We start from the raw sequence: 20,878 nt of genomic DNA, 5'->3' as shown, positions 1-20,878 counted from the left end.
TCCATGGTGCTAATTACTGTTTCAAATCTTCACTGGTGTCAATGTTTGCTCAGATTGTACCAGTGAAGTTATTCTTTTAAGGTGCAGTGTAGAAAAAAAAAAAATCCTTTTTTCTACACTGCACCTTAAAATCTTGTACTTAATCTAAACCTTGGTTTTCCAATAATTGTGCTTAGGCTGTTCAAGATAAGATTGTTTAATATCGCAATTGGCTTGTATCCAAATCTCTTGGTTCATTTTTTGCTACATCAAAGCTTGCAACAATTGTAAAGCAGTTATTAATCAGTCCAAACTAGATTTTGAACAGGCTAAGAGTAGAAAACTTGCTTCTTGTTCAAATGGTAGTCGAGCATTCTAGTCTCTTGCCAAAGGTATTGGTTGCAACTTTTGCCCATCTCTATTCCCACCTCTGTCAAAAGCAGATGGGTCTATTGCCACTTTGGCCAAAGATAAAGCTGACCTACTAACATCCTACTTTTCTTCCAAATCATGTATTAATGATCTTGGTAAACCACCCCCACCATTCCCAGTACACTCCATTCAATGCCCCCTATGATCTTCCATTAAAAGGATCTCAGAAGGATTTTCAACAATCTTGATGCTAAGAAAGCTCCATATCATGATGATATTTCTCCACTTGTTCTCAAAACCTGAGCTTACTGCTGTTCTGTGTCACTTTTTTTTTCACTTTCTTATTCCACAGGTGTTTTCCCTTCTGCTTGGAAATTTACTCTCATCCAGCCAGTTCCTAAAAAGGATGCAAATCCCTCCCATCTGATTATTGTCCCATTGCTTACTTCTGCTCTTTCTAAAGTAATGGAGAACTATATTAACCAACAACTCTTAAACTATCTAGAAACTCTCCATCTGACCAATGATTGCAAGTATAGATTCCATCAGTGTCAATCCACTGGTGACATACTGGCTTATTTTACTCATCTGTGGACATTCAATGGAAAAGTTTGAAACACAAGCAGTTGCTTTTGATGGTTTCAGAGGTTTTTGAATGTGTTTGGCATAAAGATCTAAATAAGTTGCCATCTTATGCTTTTTCAACTGTTTTTTGTAATTGAGTATCCAGTTTTCTCTCTGGCCGCTTACGGCAGGCGATGGTAGATGGCTCTGTCTTCTAACTTCTCCACTAATGCAGGTGGTTCCCAATGCTCAGTTTTCTTCTGCTATTTTCGTCTTGTATATTAAAGACGTTCTTCCATTGACTGGAAATCCTATCCATAGTTTTTTTGATGATAGCACATTGTATTCCACCTTCCGATTTGAAAAATCTTGTCCTGCACAAACTGCTTCAACTTTTCGAATATCCCCTACAATTTCCTTAAATGCTGATCTCCATGTAATTCTACAGTGGGGCAAAGATAACTTAGTTGATTTGAATCCTTCTAAAATTCAGTCTTGTCTTATATTTTGCAAAAAGAATTTCTTTGCTCTTATGCTTATCTTTGATGACATTCTTATTTATATGCAAGACCATATATCTCTATTGAGGATTACCCCAACTTCTAATCTCACTTGGCATAAGCACATTAAAAATATTGCTTCTTCTGCATCTAAAAAACTGTTTTTTTTTTTCTTTTGCTCTCACCATTACTTTTATTTCAAACAGCTGCTCACTCTGTACAAATTGCAAATCCACTCTACTGTGGAATATTGTTCTCACATCTGGGGTAGGGCTCCCAAAACCTCTCTTAAGCTTCTAGATTCTATTCAAAAGAGGGCAGTTAGACAAATTAAAGACTCATCTCTAACAGTCTTTCCACTCTTTCGCATAGATGTTCTGTTTCTGCTGTATGCCTTTTCTATAGATACTTCCATGAGCACTATTCTTCTGAGTTGACTTCTGTAGTAGTAGTAGTAGTAGCATGTGATGCAAGAAAGCAAGTGTACGAGCTTATGCAGCATCAGCCAAAAAAAAAAAAAAAAAAAAAAAAAATCACACCGTTCCCTCCAAATGCCTGTCCAGTTCCTCCTTAAATTTATTCAATTTATCAACTTCCACAACGACAGATGGAAGTTTGTTCCAGCAATTAACCACCCGCTGGCTAAAGGCAAATTTCCGCACATCTATTCTACATCTGTCCTTTCTTAATTTGAATTTATGCCCCCTTAGGTTCGTAATCTGAACAAGTGGAAGGATCCCATCAGAATTCAGCGTGCTGAACCCATTCAAGGCCTTATACACCTCAATCAGATCACCGCGCAGGTGCCTAGTCTCCAGCCAGTGCAATTTGCAGAACTTAAGCCTCTCTTGATAAGAGGATCCCTTCATTCCCCTCACCAATCTTGTTGCCCTTCTCTGTACGCGCTCAAGTAAATCTACATCCTTCCTAAAATGAGGCCTCCAGACCTGTACGCAGTACTCAAGGCGTGGCCTGACCATTGCCTTATACAGAGGGATAATCACCTCCTTTTCCTGTATATCAAAATTCCTATATATCATTGACAAAACCCCATGACCTGCCCTGGCAGCCTGTCTGCATTACTCAGAAAACTTCATATCTGCCTGCACAATTACTCCCAGGTCTTTTTCATTTTCTGCCACCTTAAGTGTAGTACCACACAGTTGGTACGTTTCTCTGGGGTTACTTCTACCCATATGCAGTACTTTGCATTTGTCAAGGTTAAACTTCAGTTGCCACTTCTTAGCCCATCTGCCCAAATTATTCAGATCTGTTGCAGTAGCACACTGCCATTACTGTCATTAACAACCCTGCCAACCTTTGTATCATCTGCAAACTTCAACATTAAGCCTGATATACCTTCATCAATATCATTGATAAATATACAAAACAACAGTGGACCTAACACCGAACCCTGTGGGACCCCACTAATAACATTAGTCCAAGAAGAGCAGCACCCATTGATTACCACCCTCTGTCTTCTCCCACTTAACCATCCTTTTATCCATTGTAGCAACTTACCCTTAATACCATTCTGCTCCAATTTGTACAATAGTCTTCCATGCGCAACAGTGTCAAAAGCTTTCCTGAAATCCAACTATATGATATCAAAATTATTTTTTGCATCCAGTTCCTTTGTAACCACATAATAATATCCTATCAAATTTGTCAGACAAGACTTTCCCTTAACAAACCCGTGCTGTGTCTGAATTATTGCTGCAGTCTTGTCTAGATGATCCTGCAATGCATCTTTAACCAGTGACTCCATTATTTTACCAGGAACAGAAGTTAAACTAACTGGTCTGTAATTACTTGTGTCACCCTTCGATCCCCCTTTGTGAATTGGGGATACATCTCCAGTCTGTGAGAACCTCCCCTGAGTCCAAGGACGCTCTCATAATTATGGCTAAGGGTTTGCTTAGTTGCTTTGCCGCCTCCTTTAATATAACTGGATAGATTCCATCCACCCCAGGTGCTTTTCTTACGTTTAACTTCAACAATTTCTCTTCCACTTTGCTCTCAGTTATTACAAAATCATGAAGTATCTTGCTACAATTTGATAACCTTCTGTCATTTTTCAAACCTTAATAATTCCTCACGTGTGAATGTAGATGCAAAATACTCATTCAGTTTGTTTGCTATCTGAGCAGGATCATCAACAGTCAAACCATCGATGTCAAGTGGACCAATCTGATTCATCCCCTTCCTTTTAGAGTTTATATAAGTAAAGAAATCCTTGCTGTTTTTCTTAGCATCTTTTGCCAAGGATTTCTCGTAATCTGCCTTTGTCTGCCGAACCTCCTTTGTGACCTGATTACAGATTAACTTATATCTACCATAGGCTTCTGAGTCGCTTGATAATTTATAAGCATCCCATGCATTTTTCTTCTCTGTTACGAGTCTCATTAGTTCATTTGACAACCATTTAGGCCTAAACCTTGAACAATATTTCTTAATAGGTATGAAACTTTTAGTAGCTTCCACGATTAATTCCTTGAATGCTTCCCACTTAGAATTTACTGTTGGTAACATCGTCAGATCCCACTATACAGAATTTAAAACTATCGGAGACCACCGTACTCACCTTTACGGAAGCAAAAACCCTTTCCTTTACCCCTGATGGTAATTAAATCTTTAAGTAAATCCCAAGTCAGTACACTGTGATCACTGCCACCTAGTGGTTCTTTTATCTGCCAATTCCTAATACATGAATGATCACTGCTGATAACCAGATCAAGAGTATTACTTTCTCTGGTTGCCTCTCGAACATGCTGCTGTAAAAAACAATCATCCAATAAATCCACAAAATCTGACTAGTGTGTGAGTGACCAACCCACAAGTTCCAGTCAATATCTGGGAAGTTAAAATCCTCCATTATAAGACATTCCGATTTACTAGCCCACTCTATTTCTCTGTACAATTGTTCATTGTACTCATTCAAGTCATTAGGCCTATAACACACTCCTACTCTTATTTTTGCTTTCACAGTGCTTATGTCACACCAAATGAATCAACAGTGCACTGTTCATCTATATCAACTGGATGCACTTCTTTTGATTTTATGTTTTTCTTAATTAACAGCATAACACCTCCTCCCTTCCTATCCTGTCTATCCTTTCTGTACACATTGTACTCCCCAAATTCCAGTTCGGCATTCCTTATATCTGTGTGACACCATGTCTCTGATATCCCAACAATATCCGCCTTTGATGTCTTGACCAACACTTCAAATTCATCAAATTTATTTACTATACTTCTAGCATTGGTATACATGCAAGTATACATGCACCTATTCTTATTTTTAGTTACTCTAACACATCCCATATACCCACCTGTTTCACGATGACTGCCATCTGTCCCTGAAACCCCCAACACCCCTCGCTCCAGGTCGCTACTTATTCTAATAGTTGTGCAAGAATCACCTTCACCTCTGCCTGTGGCTACTGTTAAACTATTAGTCCTTGTATCCCCCCAAGCTATCAGTTTTCTGACCCACCTAACACTGCCTCGATAGCATCAGCAAATATTCTTGCACCCTTTCTATTTAAGTGTATCCCATCCCTGTTGAATCAGTCTCTCCTGTTAACAAGTTCAGTCCAGGCTGAAAAAAATTCTATCCCTTGAGCCTTGCACAATCTTTCCAGGGCCGAATTGATCGACAAGGCTCTCATCATATACTCCCTCCTATCGTGTCTGGGCAGAATTGCAGACACTTTCAAATTCAACCCTAATTCACGGCTTTTTTTCATCAGTGACCTGTACTTGTTAAGTAATTCTGCCGGTCTCCTACTCTTAATATCATTAGTGCCAACGTGTACAACTATATCACCTTTTGTGCCCCTAAAAGATAATATCTGCTCTACAACGTCATCAACCTTTGCCCCTGGCAGACATACCCTGGTCCTGTTCCATCTATCCTTTTTACAAAGCATGTTTCCCGTTTCCCTGACAATAGAGTCACCAACAACTACTAGTTCCTTTGGGACCAGCGCATTCTGCCTTGGGGCTGCCGCTGTGTTGCATGATGACCAAGTGCAAGCTCTGGCGTTGATGTGGGCAGCTGAGAGCCTGATGGGCCCCTCAATTTAGATCTTTCGAGGGCATCCACCCTGTCCTTCAAACTCTCATATAGGTCCATAACAACGCTGAGTTGTCGCCTGATTTCCTTACACTCCTTACATTACGCACACACAAAGACATCCCCCATGGCAATATCATGTTCCGTTCCAGATAGTTCGGCAAACATTTCTCGCTCTCCCTTCTAAAGAAGTCTGAACATGTGTCAAAACTAGTCAAAATCCTTTTACTGTCCAACTTCAAACTCACGGAATCAACTTTTCTTCTTCTTCAATTATTCATTCAGCTTCTGTTTTCTGGAACAACCTCCCTTCATACGTATTTCCTGAAAATTACAGTCTACAGAAATTGATTTCTAATGTCCACAGTTATCTTTTTTAATTTTTTTCAACCTGCAACCCATGCATGCTTCTAATTATTATAGATTATAATATCTCTCATGTTTGGGGTTTTCATAATAAAAAAAAAAAAAAAAAACCTGATAGGTCTCCATTCGCATATGAGGAATTCTTTAGAGAGGTGATACCAGAAGCTAAATGACTTGTGATAACTGAAAGGCAGGTGAAAGAGACAGAAGCTGAAATAAAAAAGACACCTGATAGATAGATTCCATCCACCTGGGGTGGATGGAATCTATCTAATTATATTAAGGGAGGCAACAAAGGAGGTAAGCAAGCCAGTAGCAATAATTATTATCCCCAGTTCATAGAGAACTGATCATAAGGTGACATAATTACAGACTGGTGAGCTTAATGTCTGTTCTATGGAAAAGAATGGAGTCACTGTTTAAAGGAGTTTGTCTGCTCAGGAATGTATTTATACTGCAGTTACAGCATGGATTTGTTAAGGGATGATTTTGTCTAACCAATCTGATAGGTTACTATGATACAGTGAAAAAGCAACTGGATGCAAAAAATAATTTTATTAAATTATACTTGGATTTCAGGAAAGCTTTTGGTACTGCATATAAAAGACTACTACACAAATTGGAACAATGTGGCATTAAGGGTAGGTTACTGCTATGGATAAAGGGATGGTTAATTGGAAGAAGCAATAGTGTGTTTATCAATGGGTATTTCTCTTTATAGACTAATGTTATTAATGTAGACCCCCATGGTTCAGTGCTGGTCTCATTGTTATTTTCAGTATTTATTAATGATATTGATGAAGGTATATCAAACTTAATGTTAAGTTTGCAGATGATACAAATATTGGCAGTGTTGGTTGTTAACAACACTAATCAAGTTGAGCTACTACAATAAGATTTAGGAAAATTAGGTCGATGGACTTAGAAATGGCAGTTGAAGTTTAACAAAGACAAATGCAAGTTACTCTGTATGGGTAGCAGTAATCCCAGAGTAAATTATCACCTGTGTGGTACTACAATTGATGTTGTGCAGAATGAAAAAGACGTGGGAATTAATTTGGGCAGTTGGATCTGTAATTCTCTGACCAATTCAGACATGCTGCCAGGTGCCTCCATAGCCAGGTGGACAGGAGCAGTAGTGTGTAGCACACGCTTCTTGATTAGACTGGGGTTCGAGCCCATGCTCACCAAATAAGGAGGATGCAGAAAGGTCAGGGAATGACCACCGCATATCCCCGGAGCAATATGGCCTTAGTTGCTAATGCTCCTAAAAACCAAATAACACCAACATGCTGCCAGAACAGCTCATGGTGTTTTGTCCATGATATACAGAAACTTTGCTATCAAGGATAAGGAGGTGATTATCCCTTCTACAAGGCCATGGTTGACTGCATCTTAAGTACTGTACAAATTTTGAACCTCACTTTAGGCAGAATGTAGATCTGCTGGAATGGGTGCAGAGGATGGGAACCTGATTGATGAATGGAACAAAAGGGTTTTCTTACCTAGAATAGCTTCAGTTTTTCAAGTTGCAGTGTCTGGAGACTAAGCATCTGCAGGTATATTTTATTGAGATGTTTAAGGCTTTGAATGGATTGAGAAGCTAAATGTTAGTGGTATTTTCCTCTTGCTGACACACACACACACACACACACACACACACACACACACACACACACACACACACACACACACACACACACACACACACACACACACACACACACACACAAGGAGGCATAAATTCAAGTTTGGAAAGGATGGTTGCAGCAGAGATGTGTGAAAGTTTGCCTTTAGCTAGTGGGTGGTTCATTGTTGGATCAGACTTCCATCTGTTGTTGTGGTGGTTTGAATAAATTAAACTAAGAACTAGACACATTCTTGGTGTGTGTGTGTGTGGAGTGCATATATATATTTTTTTTATATATATAAGCTTGCTTTCTTGCATAATTTTTCACTTATTTATTTATAAACCTGTATTAATTATATTTTATAAACATAAAATTGTTTAAATTTTTTTTAGAAGTGCTTACCATATACAATAATTCCTTTACATAGATGGAAAAAACATTTAGTGGTACAGATTGGGGGATGATATTGATTACAGTTGCTTATGGTATGCATGTAGGTGGTATGCTTCAAGTAAAGGTGGGCCATCCCTGGTTATTGCATAGCATATCTGAGTGAAGTCTTGAGTGTTTCACTGGAATTCATCCTTTGTTTCCATGAACAAAAAAAAAAAAAACCTAGTAAACCCCACTTCCTTCTAGAAACCTTTTTCTGGAAAGGATTATAGGGAATTACTATGTAGCTCTACCTTACCTTCAATACATGAGAACACTGGCTACCCCAGCCCCTTTCCCTACTTCTTCCTGCTGAGATCTACATGTTTAACAATAAGCAAAACATTACCAGTACAGGAACTCCCCGGCTTATGTAATGCTCGACTTATGTAAATTCAATTTTACTTAAGTTTTTGCCGGCTGGTGTAAACTTAAAAAAAATCATGGAAATGTATTTTGCATCCTGTAGGAATAAATGGAGGTATCATGAAAAACATCGCAATGTGAACCCAATAAAATTGGTTTTTTTTGGTAATTCATTCCAAGACCTTGGAAGTTGAAATTTTCGCTATATAACTAAGCTATTTATCTCTCTAAAAGGTCATTTTTATAATGGAGTGCTACCCGTTCATTGTTGTCATATGTTCAGTTATAAGAGTCAATTTTGAACGGCTTTGTTAGTATTTTTTTTAAGAATATTTCTGGACACCACCATAAAACAATAAAAACAATTTGCACTTTCTGGTTTATTGGGCTTTTCTGTTAGTGCATCTAATTATAAACGGGTAGTAAAATCAATCTTATTGCGTTTGCAATAATCCCAATAACTTGGAATTGTGTGAGTTTTTACGTTATTATGGTAAAATATGATTCCCCTTCACTGAAATCTTCAATCAAATATAAAAAAACAAATAAATTTTCAGAATCTTCTCTTCATTCCTATTTACTTAACTTATTACAGTAGTGAAGGGAAACGGACCAACGGAAAGTGCAAGTGATGGCAGTGCTAGGAAATGAAACAAAATCGATTTAGAAACGAAGATGAAAATGATTGAGAAGTATGAAGCAGGACAAAGTTTGTCATCTATTGCACCAGAATTAGGTCTCGCTGCTTCAACAGTGAATGCTATTTTAAAGGACAGTGCGTGTGTAAAAGATCATGTTAAAGGATCAACACATTTAAGATCAGCAGTGATCGCAAAACAGCATTCAGGTGCTATATTGAAGATGGAAAAGCTATTAATAATATGTATGGAAAATCAGATTCAGAATCAAGTGCCTTTGAGTCTAATGACCATCTAAGCAAAAGCAAGAAGTATTTAGAAAGATAAGTACGGCAAACCCCAAGCCAAGTTCATGGCAAGCAACGTGGTGGTTTAATAGGTTCAAGCATCGCGCTGGTTTCCAAAACATTAAAGTATGTGGTGAAGTCGCCAGTGCCGATTCTGCAGCAGCAGAGATATTTTGTGATTGTTTGAAAAAACCCCTTCTAAATTTCCACAGCTCAACTTCTGCAGTGGCGTACTTAGCTAGAGATGTTGATTCCAGCAACGATGCTCGAAAGGTAAAACTTGCTGACGTTATGCCTGTCCCCTCCCTTTTTTTGTAATTTTATAATTTTTACATTTTTGTAATTTTACACTTTTGTAATTTCTCCTACACATGAGATAAAAAAAATTAAATAATTCTGTTTACAAATTTGTCGAACATTTCTTTTTTGCTTCAATCAAATTCAGTGCGCATAATTGCAAGCCCTGCATAAGCCTTTAGGGAAATTCCGACTTGCGTAAAACTTGACTTATGCAGAGTTCTGCGGAATGCAACCCTTATGTAATCTGGGGAGTGGCTGTATTAGTAATTGTTTTATTAACTTCATCCGTGACCTTTGAGAATCAGTAATCCCCGCTATAAATTACTGAGTCGCTTGTGGAGAGAGAAAAACATGCCTTTAGTTCACGTTTCTCTGTTTCAGTGAGTACCACAGTTTTAATTTCTCTGTTTCAGTCAGTAGCAAAGTTTTAATTTGTTATAAATTTGTAGTACTGATGAAATGGGTATAAGGCAAAAGAGGTGTTCATACACTTTTGGCTTTAAGTTGAAAATGTTAAATTATGCCAAAAGTCATTTCATACTCCTCTAGTTGAAAAAATGAAACCTTTACTTATGAAATTGTATTTTGAATATATGCAATAAATTTTTTTTTTTTTTACAGAATTTTTTTATAATACTTTTTAAAATCTGGGTGCACCTCATGGTATGGTGCATCTTATTGGCCATTAATCATAATATATTGCTATTTATTTAAAGTTTATGCAATTACCAAGACTGCAGGTTTGATTCTTATTGGAGTCTCATTGGTGGTTAAGTAGGCACTGTGAAGACTTTAAGAACCCAGTGATGAGTTATATCCACAATATGAGATTGATGCAATAAGTAGAAAACTTAATTTGCTCATTACTATGTATATACTGAGGCTATACTCTTTTCATACATTAATATGCAGAAGGAATGGCTAAACCTATGTTTTATAACATTAATGTAGCACAAGGTTTGTGCCCTAAATTTACTTCTGTTTTGAATTCACTTGTACCATCTCACACCTTACATATTGTGGATATATCTCATCACTGGAGTCTTCAGGGCTTCATGACACTTGCTCAGGGCCGTGCAGAGCCATTTTAGTACCTGAGGCAAGAATGAAAAATGAATAAAAAAAAATATCACTTATTTGAAATACATTTCTGGTACACGTTTTAATGAAAATAAAAGGATGACAAAAAAATAAAATCTGTTTAAAGTGATTTTTATTCTCATAAGCAGTATTTATTATAAATATATAACAGATTTATTTATGCATCATTCATTTCAAAAATAATAACAATATTATTATAATACTTGAAACAAATGTTTCATCAAAAATACCACAAATTAGAATAATTTTAGTTTTAAATAAACACTATTTCTTTAATAAATTAACAATAATATATTTCAGACAGATAAGCTGCTTTTATATGCAGATTACAATTTTATTTTGCGAGCTTTGAGTGATGAAAAGTCAACAATAATTTTGTTGAAATTTATTTGATTACATATAGTCCTCTCAATTGATAAAATGGCCATATCAGATAATTTTTCTTGGCTTAATGTTGACCGTAAATAGTTTTTAATCAATTTCAGCTTTCTGAAACCTCTTTCACGTGATGCAATTGTCACTGGAATCATTAAGAATATTCTTAATGCCACTTCCAGGTTGGGAAACGATTCTAACAGTTCATATTCATGAATAATTTTCAACAAATCGAAGGTAATGGCTGAACCTATGTTTGGCAAAATAGCTGTAGCATTTTAAAACTTGCTATTTCCATCAAAATTTCTACAGCATTTAAATCCTCGTCATACTTTAAATGCAAGATCGGCAGCTGCTTTTTGTAATTCGACGACAATCATAGATTCAATTTTTGTGCCAGAGAGAAAAATGGAAGCCTGTGGCTATATCGTTAAATTTTTCGTACCTCCAGGTTAGCTGACATATGAATGTGTCTAGAGCCTCACATATTTCTATTTGATATGCCTTTTTTGCAGAGAAATCAATTCTCTGATCATGGGCTTTGTAAAGTTGTAACATTTTTGCTCCCTTTTTCTTTGTTTTTTTAATTCTGTTGTTATATTTATGCATTTAGTAATATTGACATATTCTTCAAAAATGTGGTCAAATTCATGTTCTCTCATTTCTTTTACACATAACACCAGCCCTTTCAACATTGGGAAGCTTTAGTTACATATTTTTTGACTGAATGCTTTATTGACTTTATCTACTTGAGTTAAAATTGTATCCCAAATAGATAAAGTACATATAAAATTATAATCAGTTTTAGTGAGAATGTTGTTAATTTCTTGTTGATCAAGTTCTGAAGAAGTTTCTTCTGCCATCTTGTTTAGAACTTGGTGTAATTCTTCAATCTGAGAACGTAGAGCTTTGGTTGCTGCTGCTCTAGATGTCCAACTTGTATTGGTATGACCCTTAAGAGTGATTTTTAAAACCGACATTAATATATCCTACTTGCTGATTGAGCTAGAGAAAAATTTATACAGGACCTGTACAGTTCCAAAAAAAGTTTTCATTGTTGGGGTAATGCATGCTTGCCAAATTAAGATTATGGGTCGAGCAGGGAACATAAATTGGAAAATTATTTCTTTCCAAAATAATTACTGTGTACTCCCTTGTATTTGCCGGACATGTTTGTCCCGTTGTCATACCCCTGGCCACGGACATTGTTAATATCGATTCCATCATCTTTTAATTTATTTAAAATTTCTGTGGTTAAACCGCTTCCTCTTTTTTTCGTTTGTTTCAATAAAATAAATAAAACTTTCCTGTATTGATATGATTATTGATATGTTGTCATTGTCATCAATATACACAAACCTTATTATTTGACACATTTGTTCATGATGGGATATGTCTGGCATACAGTCAAAAAGAATAGAATAATATTTTGCTTGTTTAATTCAAGAAATGATTTCAGTATGAACATGGTTACCCTAGAGTGAAATAAACTCATTTTGTACTCTGTTGGACAAATAATTAACACAGTGTGCTTTGTGACTAGAAATATGTTGCTTTAGATTGGGATTATAATGACTTATGAGTTCAATTAAATTTAAAAATATCCCTGAATTATCATTCCCAATTTGTTCATTTGATCCTCTAAGAGGAAGATTATTCTTGGCACAAAACATTATAACATCTAAAACGACTCTCAAAATGCTTCTCCATTTTTCTGTTTCAGTTGTTATGTTTTACAAAACATCCTCAACGAGTCCGGCAGCTTTCAATTTTTTTTTTAAAACATTTCCATTCTAAAAAAGCATTTCGGTGATTTGTTGCATTTTCATGGCCGACAATTCTGTTAAGGTTCTTCCAATCTTTAAAACCTTTTTTGGAATTACAGGTGTTCGATTCTGATGTGCTTATACGTTTTCTAAACAAAATGTTTTCTAAACAAAATGCATGGAAAACAAAATATCGCTTTACAAGATTTTGAATAAATCAGCCAATTACATGATACAGTTTCATCATTGGAACATTTTTTAAAGAACCACTCTTTTGAAAATTTACAGCCATTACTTAACTGATTCTCAAAAATCTGCATCCTTTCCTTGATCAGGTCAACGCTCCACAAAACACATCTAATCTTGTCTGATATTACTGGCCACAATGGTGGGTCATTATAATTAATCTTTATTATGTTGGCTTCTTTATTGGTCCATTGTAAATTTTCTAGGCTTTCTTCTTTGAAAGATGGAATCTTCAAATGTACATCATTCTCATTATGGTCAGGTGGGTCAGCATTAACATCAAATTGATTTGAGTCGGCTTCATCTGTCCATTGTCTAAGTTGCTAATGCACCAATAAAACCCAAATCAAACTCAAACTGTCCATTGTACATATCCTGAAATTTCTTCGAAACATGGGGCTTCCAACTCTTCCTCATTTTCTCTTTGGTTATTTGAGTTAATTTCTTACTCTGGCAGGCCTTTTTCAAGAGACAGGATTTCTAAGTGGTTTGCATTGTCTTCACTTGCTTGTGTTTTCCCTTTTCTTTAACCGTTTTCCCTTTCTTCAACCAACCCTGTAAATTGTTGTCCATCTTTCGATTATCTTCTTCATTGCATTTTTGCTTTTTCCTGCATTCACTACCATTAAGTTTTTTTGATACCATTTTTACTAGAAAACAAATTTAAATTTATTAAATAAATTTATTGTATTTTAATTAATTTCAAATATACCTTACCTTTCACAATTAAATTGCATATCTTCCTTAGAGGTAGTTTTTTTTTTTTTTTTTTTTTTCATAGGCCCTAGCCACTGAAATCACAGGAAATTAGATGGCACAGCTTGCCAGAGTAAAACAAATAAATTACTGATGTACCTGGTCTGCCTCCACGGGGGCTTAGTGTGGGCAGCGTTGGGATCCACCAGGGGGCCCAGCAGCTAAATGGCCAGAAGAACAACGGTACACGACACTTCACACCACAATATCCATATACTTTTAAATCTCTGGCCTGTACAGTGTACTGTATCACATGACAATGTAAACTATATAGAGATGGGAAAAACCCTTGGTGCCGTTAGACCCTAAACCCACTATACACTATCTGTGCAGTGGCCTGACAAAGATTTTCGTCTTGCAAAAGCAAGATGATAAACTGATTGGAATAATCAAAACATAAAATTGAAAATGTTGCAATTATTTAATCTTTCTTTTGGCGCCCCACGGCCTGCCCTAAAATTTGCAGGGCCCTGTTCAAGAATTCACTGTAGGCCCTGGGGTCCTGTGCAAAACTTATACTGGATGTTTTTGTAATAACTTGGTAATGAGTTTAATGAACAGAATGTTAAGCAATTAGAAATCCTGTTTAAAAATGTTTCCCATAGGCAGAGTAAAATACAGTGGAACTTCTCTATTATTAACTTCTATTTAACAAATTTCTCTATATTACGAATTCGCAAAACATTGCACCTTGAAACTAAATTACATGTAAAATTAACCCCATATAGCGAAGTGTTAGTCTCTCCATAATGAATGTTTAAAAAAATTAGCAAAAGCATTTTTGAAGATTTTCAAACATTTACTGCTAAACAACCGCTCAAATATACAGGCTCCTTCCTTCCGAAATTGCTCATTAGCATCTGGAATTAATCATCACTTTTAGTGAACACTTGTGGCCATCGATTCCCATAGAAGGGTCTTTGTTTCATTTTTGTTACAGCTATAAAACCAAATGGGGTTTCTTAAAAGTGGGCATGAACTTTTCAATAAATAGGGTAGATTTGTAAATTGATGTTAGCTAAGGGGAAAACAAAATTTGCTGTGGGTAAACCTTTAGAGTGCTGCAGCGGCAATACATAGACTGCTTCAATAGTTGGTTTTTAATAGGTAACACCTACTGAGTGACATTCGCTTCTCACCTCAACTGTACCATGTGACCTTCCTGTCAATCATTATATGATAGTTTTTGTATATCCGTTCTCATCTAACTGGTCTCCCAATAGATAGTTTTCATGAAATTTTTTAAATTTCATTCTTTTAGAACGATTTGTGAAGTCAATAACATTTTTTTTTTTTTCCCATACATTTCCCATACTAATGCAGCATACATTAGCCATAAATTTTCTTTTGTAAAAAGAAATTAAAGAATAAAGAATGAAAGTAGAATAAAAGAAATTCATAAAGTCGTATATTTCTTCAAAGTGATTGATATGAAAGGTCATGTGATAGTGTTGAATTGACAAGAGAACGTCATTGAGTAGGCAGTATTAACAATTCACTATATGGCCAGCGCAGCGAAGTTTGCGGTGGCTACACGGTGTATGTATCAGCAAGATTTTTTTTTAAATTTCATTCTTTTAGAACGATTTGTCATCAATGACACAGGCTATATGCTCCTGTTTTTTTTTTTTTTTTTTTTTTCCTGAAATTTAACATACAGCATACATTAACCATAAATTTTCTTTCGTGTATATGTGAATGAAAGCAGAATAAAAGAAATTCACAAAGTCGTATATTTCTTCAAAGTGATTGATAGGAAAGGTCATACGATAGTGTTGAATTGACAACAGAATGTCATTGAGTAGAAGAATGTCACTGGCCATATAACAATTCATTATATGGCCAGTGCAGCGAAGTTTGCAGTGGCTACACGGTGTATGTATCAGCAAGAGCTGCAGTCGAGTAATTTTTATAGTTGCGGAAACAGTGTCAAACAGAGTGTTTAAGTATTAATGATAAAGTCAATATTCTTCATGATATTGGCTAGGGTTTTAAGAAAAAAGATATTGCGGAGAAATATAGCATACCTGCAAGCAATTTATCTACAATTTTAAAAAATCGAGAATTAATTTTAAATCCAATTGAAGGCAGAGCAGACAAGTTAATTAAGTTGTGTATATACAAAGATGTTGATAAAGCTGTTCTAAAATGGGTGCAAATGATAGGTGAAAAAGAATATACCAATATCAGGTCCAGTAATTAAGCAACAAGCTCTGCACAGTCCCTTGGATATACAGAATTTAATGCGAGCACTGGGTGGTTAGATAAATTTAAGAAGCACCACAGAATTGTGGAAAAGATTATTTGTGGAGAAAGTGTTAATGTGAGCGAAGAAGATTGCAACAGTTGAAGGAACAACACCTTAAAGAAGATTTTGGAAGACTTTGAAAAACCTAAGGATGTTTTTAATGCTGACGAAATGGGTTTATTCTTTAAATTTTACCTAATAGAACACTTGCTTTTATGGATGATAAATGTTTTGGCGGAAAGCAAAGAAAGAAGAATCACTGTGCTAGTTGGAGCCAATATGACAGGAATTGAAAAATTAAGACTTTTAGTCATCGGAAAATCAAAAAACCCAAGATGTTTTAGAGGCACAAAATCTTTGGAAGTTGACTACCTACAGCTTTAATAAAAAAAAATAGCATGGATGACAAGTGATATTTTCAAAGAGTGTATATTAAAACTAGGCAAGCATATAACAAAAGAAAAAAGAAAAACCGTGTTGATTACTGACAACTCTCCGGCACATCCTGCCAGTATTTTAGCCAAACTTAAAAGTGTGAAGTTATTGTTTTTACCACCAAACATAATCAGAACTCCAGCCAACGGACCAAGGCATTATTAAAAAAATTTTAAATTTCATTATCGAAAGAGAATAGTAATGAAGATTGTCAATGTAAATGTTAGACGTTACCAAGAAAATAGAAACTTGGAGGTTAACAATTAACCTTAGAGATTGCATTTCTGAACTGGCAAAAGTTTTGACAAACGATGTCACTGAATACACAATTCAAAATTGTTTTTCGAAAGGAGGATTTGCATTGAACACAGAAGTCGAACGACAACTGGACGAACAAGATGAACTGCCCCTTTCACAACTGAAAAACTTTTGGACATTATTAGAATCATCCGGAAAGATGGAAAATTAAATAACAATGGATGGTTATGTTTATGTAGATCAAGATCTGGCTACAACAGAACATCAAAATGAAGATGAAATACTGCTGAACAGTATTATACGTGATCATGATTACGAAGAAATTAACGATGATGCTGAAGACTCATCAGAACAACCCGTAGAAAAGCCAACTCGCGAAGGCACCTCCGTAGCCAGGTGGGAAGGAGCAGCAGCGCGTAGCAGACGCTTCTTGATTAGACCGAGGTTCGAGCCCGTCACCACCAAATACGGAGGATGCGGAAAGGTCAGGGGAATGACCACCGCATATCCCCGGAGCAATATGGCCTTAGTTGCTAATGCTCCTAAAAACCAAATAACAAACAAACCAACTTGCGAAGAAATGATTCACACTTTTAAAATGGTTTGTCTGGGTCTACAGTTTTGTGAAAATGTTCCTGATAATGTTTTTAATGCTCTGAATAAATGTGAGATTTCCTTTGAGAATCAGACATTTTTAGATTGCACTTGCAAATTAAAATTACCAATTTTTTTTAATTTGTGATACTTACTGGTGAAAATTGTGTAAACGTAATTTAAATAATTATGTTTTTGAAATAAAATACATTAAAAATAAATGTAGATTTGTTTTCATTTTCTAATTAGATAACAATTTCCAATAAAAAGGATATTCTCTGTATAACAGAATTTCTCTATAACGACTTTTTTTGCTGGATTTATCGAATTTGTTATAAGGAAGTTTGATTGTATTTATAAATTCTGAAATAGTATTTAAAAATGATCTTTAACTTATGTGTATCTTTTCATTTTTATTTGTGTAGTTAATATTTCATACCATTAGGTCATTTTCCATTCTAAGTAGTTCTTAACCCTTAGAAAACTCTTTATCTGGGTTTTACTGTAAATTATTAAGTCTGTGTTTCTGTTATTATTAAAGATATTTATATCAATAATATCATGTAAATTACTTCCATAAAAATTTTTTGTCTTTATAAATATTGATTTCTTAAAAATTATCAGTGTACCTGCATAGCATAAGAACAGTCGATTGTGGTAAGGATTAGAAAAAGTATTTTACAATACTACACATTTTAGTATTTATAATATTACTTTAGTAAATGATATGATATAATAATAATGACTTGTTATTCTTTATGATGATTTTAATATTTTACAAAACACAGGGCCGCTGTGACCCTATTTTCTGCCAATAAGCGAAATTAAATTGGCTGCCCCAAAATATTTGGATTACAAAATAAAATGAGTAAATAATTATCAATTTATTGAAAAAGAAAAGAATTACAACACATCTCACATATAATGAAACAACAAACAAAAATAACAAAATCATTCTGAAATTAAACTTTAAATTCTAAATCACAGTAAAAGAGTGCACTTGTTTCCCACAGGAAACAAAAATTAAAACGGGAAAAAATTTCCCATTTTAATTTCTTAATCATATTTTAACCATACGTTATTAGGAGGTAAGTTTCGTGATATTTAAAAGCAAATATAAAAAATTGAAGTCGTATAAAGAATCAAATGCTAACAAATAAGTTTCACATTGTTATATTTTTCATTATAAAAATTACTTACCTTGAGAAAAAATTGAAATATATGGTATAAACAACTATTTTGTAACTGCGAAATATAAATATGAAACACAGATCCAGATGATAAGCAAATTAAACGCAAGTCTGCAATTTCATGTATTTATTTCAAATGTATTATTTGCCTGCCGTGCTGAATACTGGTAAATGTTAACACTTATGGTTAACCAATCAGATGACCAGTGCAACTTCTGAGTATGTAGGACAGGCAGATTAGTTTTACCAATACCACTGCACTTGGACTCTTAATTCGTGCTTAGCAGCACTAATTGCTTCAATTGCCTGAAGGCCAGAGGTGCGAACAATGCATTTCCAGTTAAATCTCTCCTAATCCATTTGTTACATGGAAATTTTCTTTGTTTTACTGAAACTATTTTAAATGTTCGATACCAAATGAAACATACACATTGAGAATGAAGTATACGCTGTACTTCTAGCAAGTTTCAAGTCGACTCACGCAAGTGCTCTTGAAGTGACGATAATGTGGGTAACTAGCCATTTATATGGTGGTAGGCTCGTTGATAGAAATGCAGAAAAGATGTAGATGATTATTATTTAGACCGTTTGTGCGTGGGGCCCTGTTCGACAGAACCAGTTAAACATGCTTGTGGCCTGCACTGTGGCACCCCTTTCAGCTTTGAACCGGAGGCAAGAGCCTTGTTTGCCTCACCCTCAGCACGGCTCTGCACTTCACTTTCTTACCTCCTGGAAACACTCCAGTAAGAGTTGAAATTGTGGCCTGGGTAATGACATGCACCTTAAATGTATAGAAATGTATTTTTCCATCGGAGCAGTGTTTTTTTTTTTTTTTTTTTATGGTAATGCAGTACCAAGGCAACTCATGACTAAAGGACTCTACAATATGAGATTGCACTTAAGTAGCAAATCACTTTGCTCATTGCTGCATACATAATGAGGTTCTCACCCTATGAACTCACCCTATCCCACTTTTAACACTGTGGGACAACTAGCCTGCACATGTTCATTCACAGACAAATTTCACATCTACTGAACTTTTTTCCTTTTTTTTTAACCTATATATTTCCCTATGTTTCTTTTCTGAAACAACTTTTTTCTTTATATATAATGAAAATGACAATGTATTGAGGCCCAAGTACAGTTTCAGCAAGTTTATTTTAGCCTCCTAACCAGCCCATCTGTGGCTAGAATAATACAGGTTTCAGTGATGTTTGATTCCTCCCACCCCAAAAAGAACATTTCAAACTTTCAGATATATATATTTTTTCTTTTTTTATTCAAAACATTTAAGTTGTATATATCTCAGTTGTAAAAGCAATTTATTTTTTCTAGGATTACAAACCTTAGGAGAAGAATATGTCCACATTGTTCAAGTGGATAGAACAATGAAAAACATTCCTTCCTTTGAGGTAAATAGTGTTTTTTGGACTACACACTTATGTAAATTATAACATTCATCATGATAAATAAAAATAAATAAAAATTTGGTCAAAACATTTTAAATTGTAAGTTGTTCATAAAGCTTATAGAAAATTGTGCATAAAGCTTATAGAAAATTGTTCATAAAGCTTTCTGATATTTAGAGAAACAAAGCACACAGTTTCCTAATTTTACAGCACGGTTTGGCTGAAGTGAAGCAGATAAACACACTGACAAGGACAAAATTGTGTATACTGAGTTTTGCAGTCATTAGATAGAGACTCAGAGAGGACATAAGATTTAACACAAGAAAAGTAGAACAAGCATTAAAGGAAAACAAAGTCATGAGCAGTAATGCAGAAAGACAAATGATACTGAATCTGAAGAACAGTAATGGTGTACTTATAAATAGCAGAGAAGGCATAATTCAAATAGCAGAAGACTACTATAAAGTATTATATAAGGAGCAAGGGAATGATGCCAGCAGTGGGGAAGATGGATCACAAATTAGCAACATATACAACATACTCAATATCCATCCTGATGAGGTAGAACATTCATTGAAGAAAATGAAGTATCAAAAAGCCTCAGGTGAAGGTGAAGTTACTGTAGAGTTGTTAAAATTAGGAGGAAGAGACATGACACAGAAACTGGCAAGACTCTTCACAAAATACATTAGGAAAGGCGTGACACCTAAGGAGTGGAATAATGCAATCATAAATTTGCTGCATAAGAAAGGAGATAAATCAGAAATTGGAGATTATAGGCCATTTACTTGTCCCACATCTACAAGTTGTTCACAAGGGTCATTGCTAACAGATTAGAAAGAATACTTTATGAGAATCAACCGAAAGCTTGCTTTAGGACAGGATTTTCAACTATGGATCACCTTCATGTAATATCACAGCTAATGGAGAAAGTAAATGAATATACAACTCCATTATGCCTGACATTTGTGGATTATGGAAAGGTAT

The 20,878-nt window shown here is 35.2% G+C and overlaps 1 protein-coding gene across 1 annotated transcript in view; it reads left to right on the top strand.

Annotated features, from left to right (window-relative positions):
• Positions 1 to 20,878, top strand: part of LOC150080815 (peroxisome biogenesis factor 10-like) — a 133,948-nt gene that overhangs the window by 27,925 nt on the left and 85,145 nt on the right. Inside the window, exon 4 of the mRNA XM_090380829.1 lies at positions 19,818 to 19,894. Within this exon, the coding sequence (XP_090236955.1) occupies positions 19,818 to 19,894 (77 nt within the window). The remainder of the gene's footprint in view (positions 1 to 19,817; positions 19,895 to 20,878) is intronic.

Source organism: Mastigoproctus giganteus, chromosome 9, assembly GCF_048544385.1.
Source record: "Mastigoproctus giganteus isolate SK-2022 chromosome 9, ASM4854438v1, whole genome shotgun sequence".
Taxonomy (NCBI): Eukaryota; Metazoa; Arthropoda; class Arachnida; order Uropygi; family Thelyphonidae; genus Mastigoproctus; species Mastigoproctus giganteus.
This window is presented reverse-complemented; position numbering and strand designations above follow the sequence as displayed.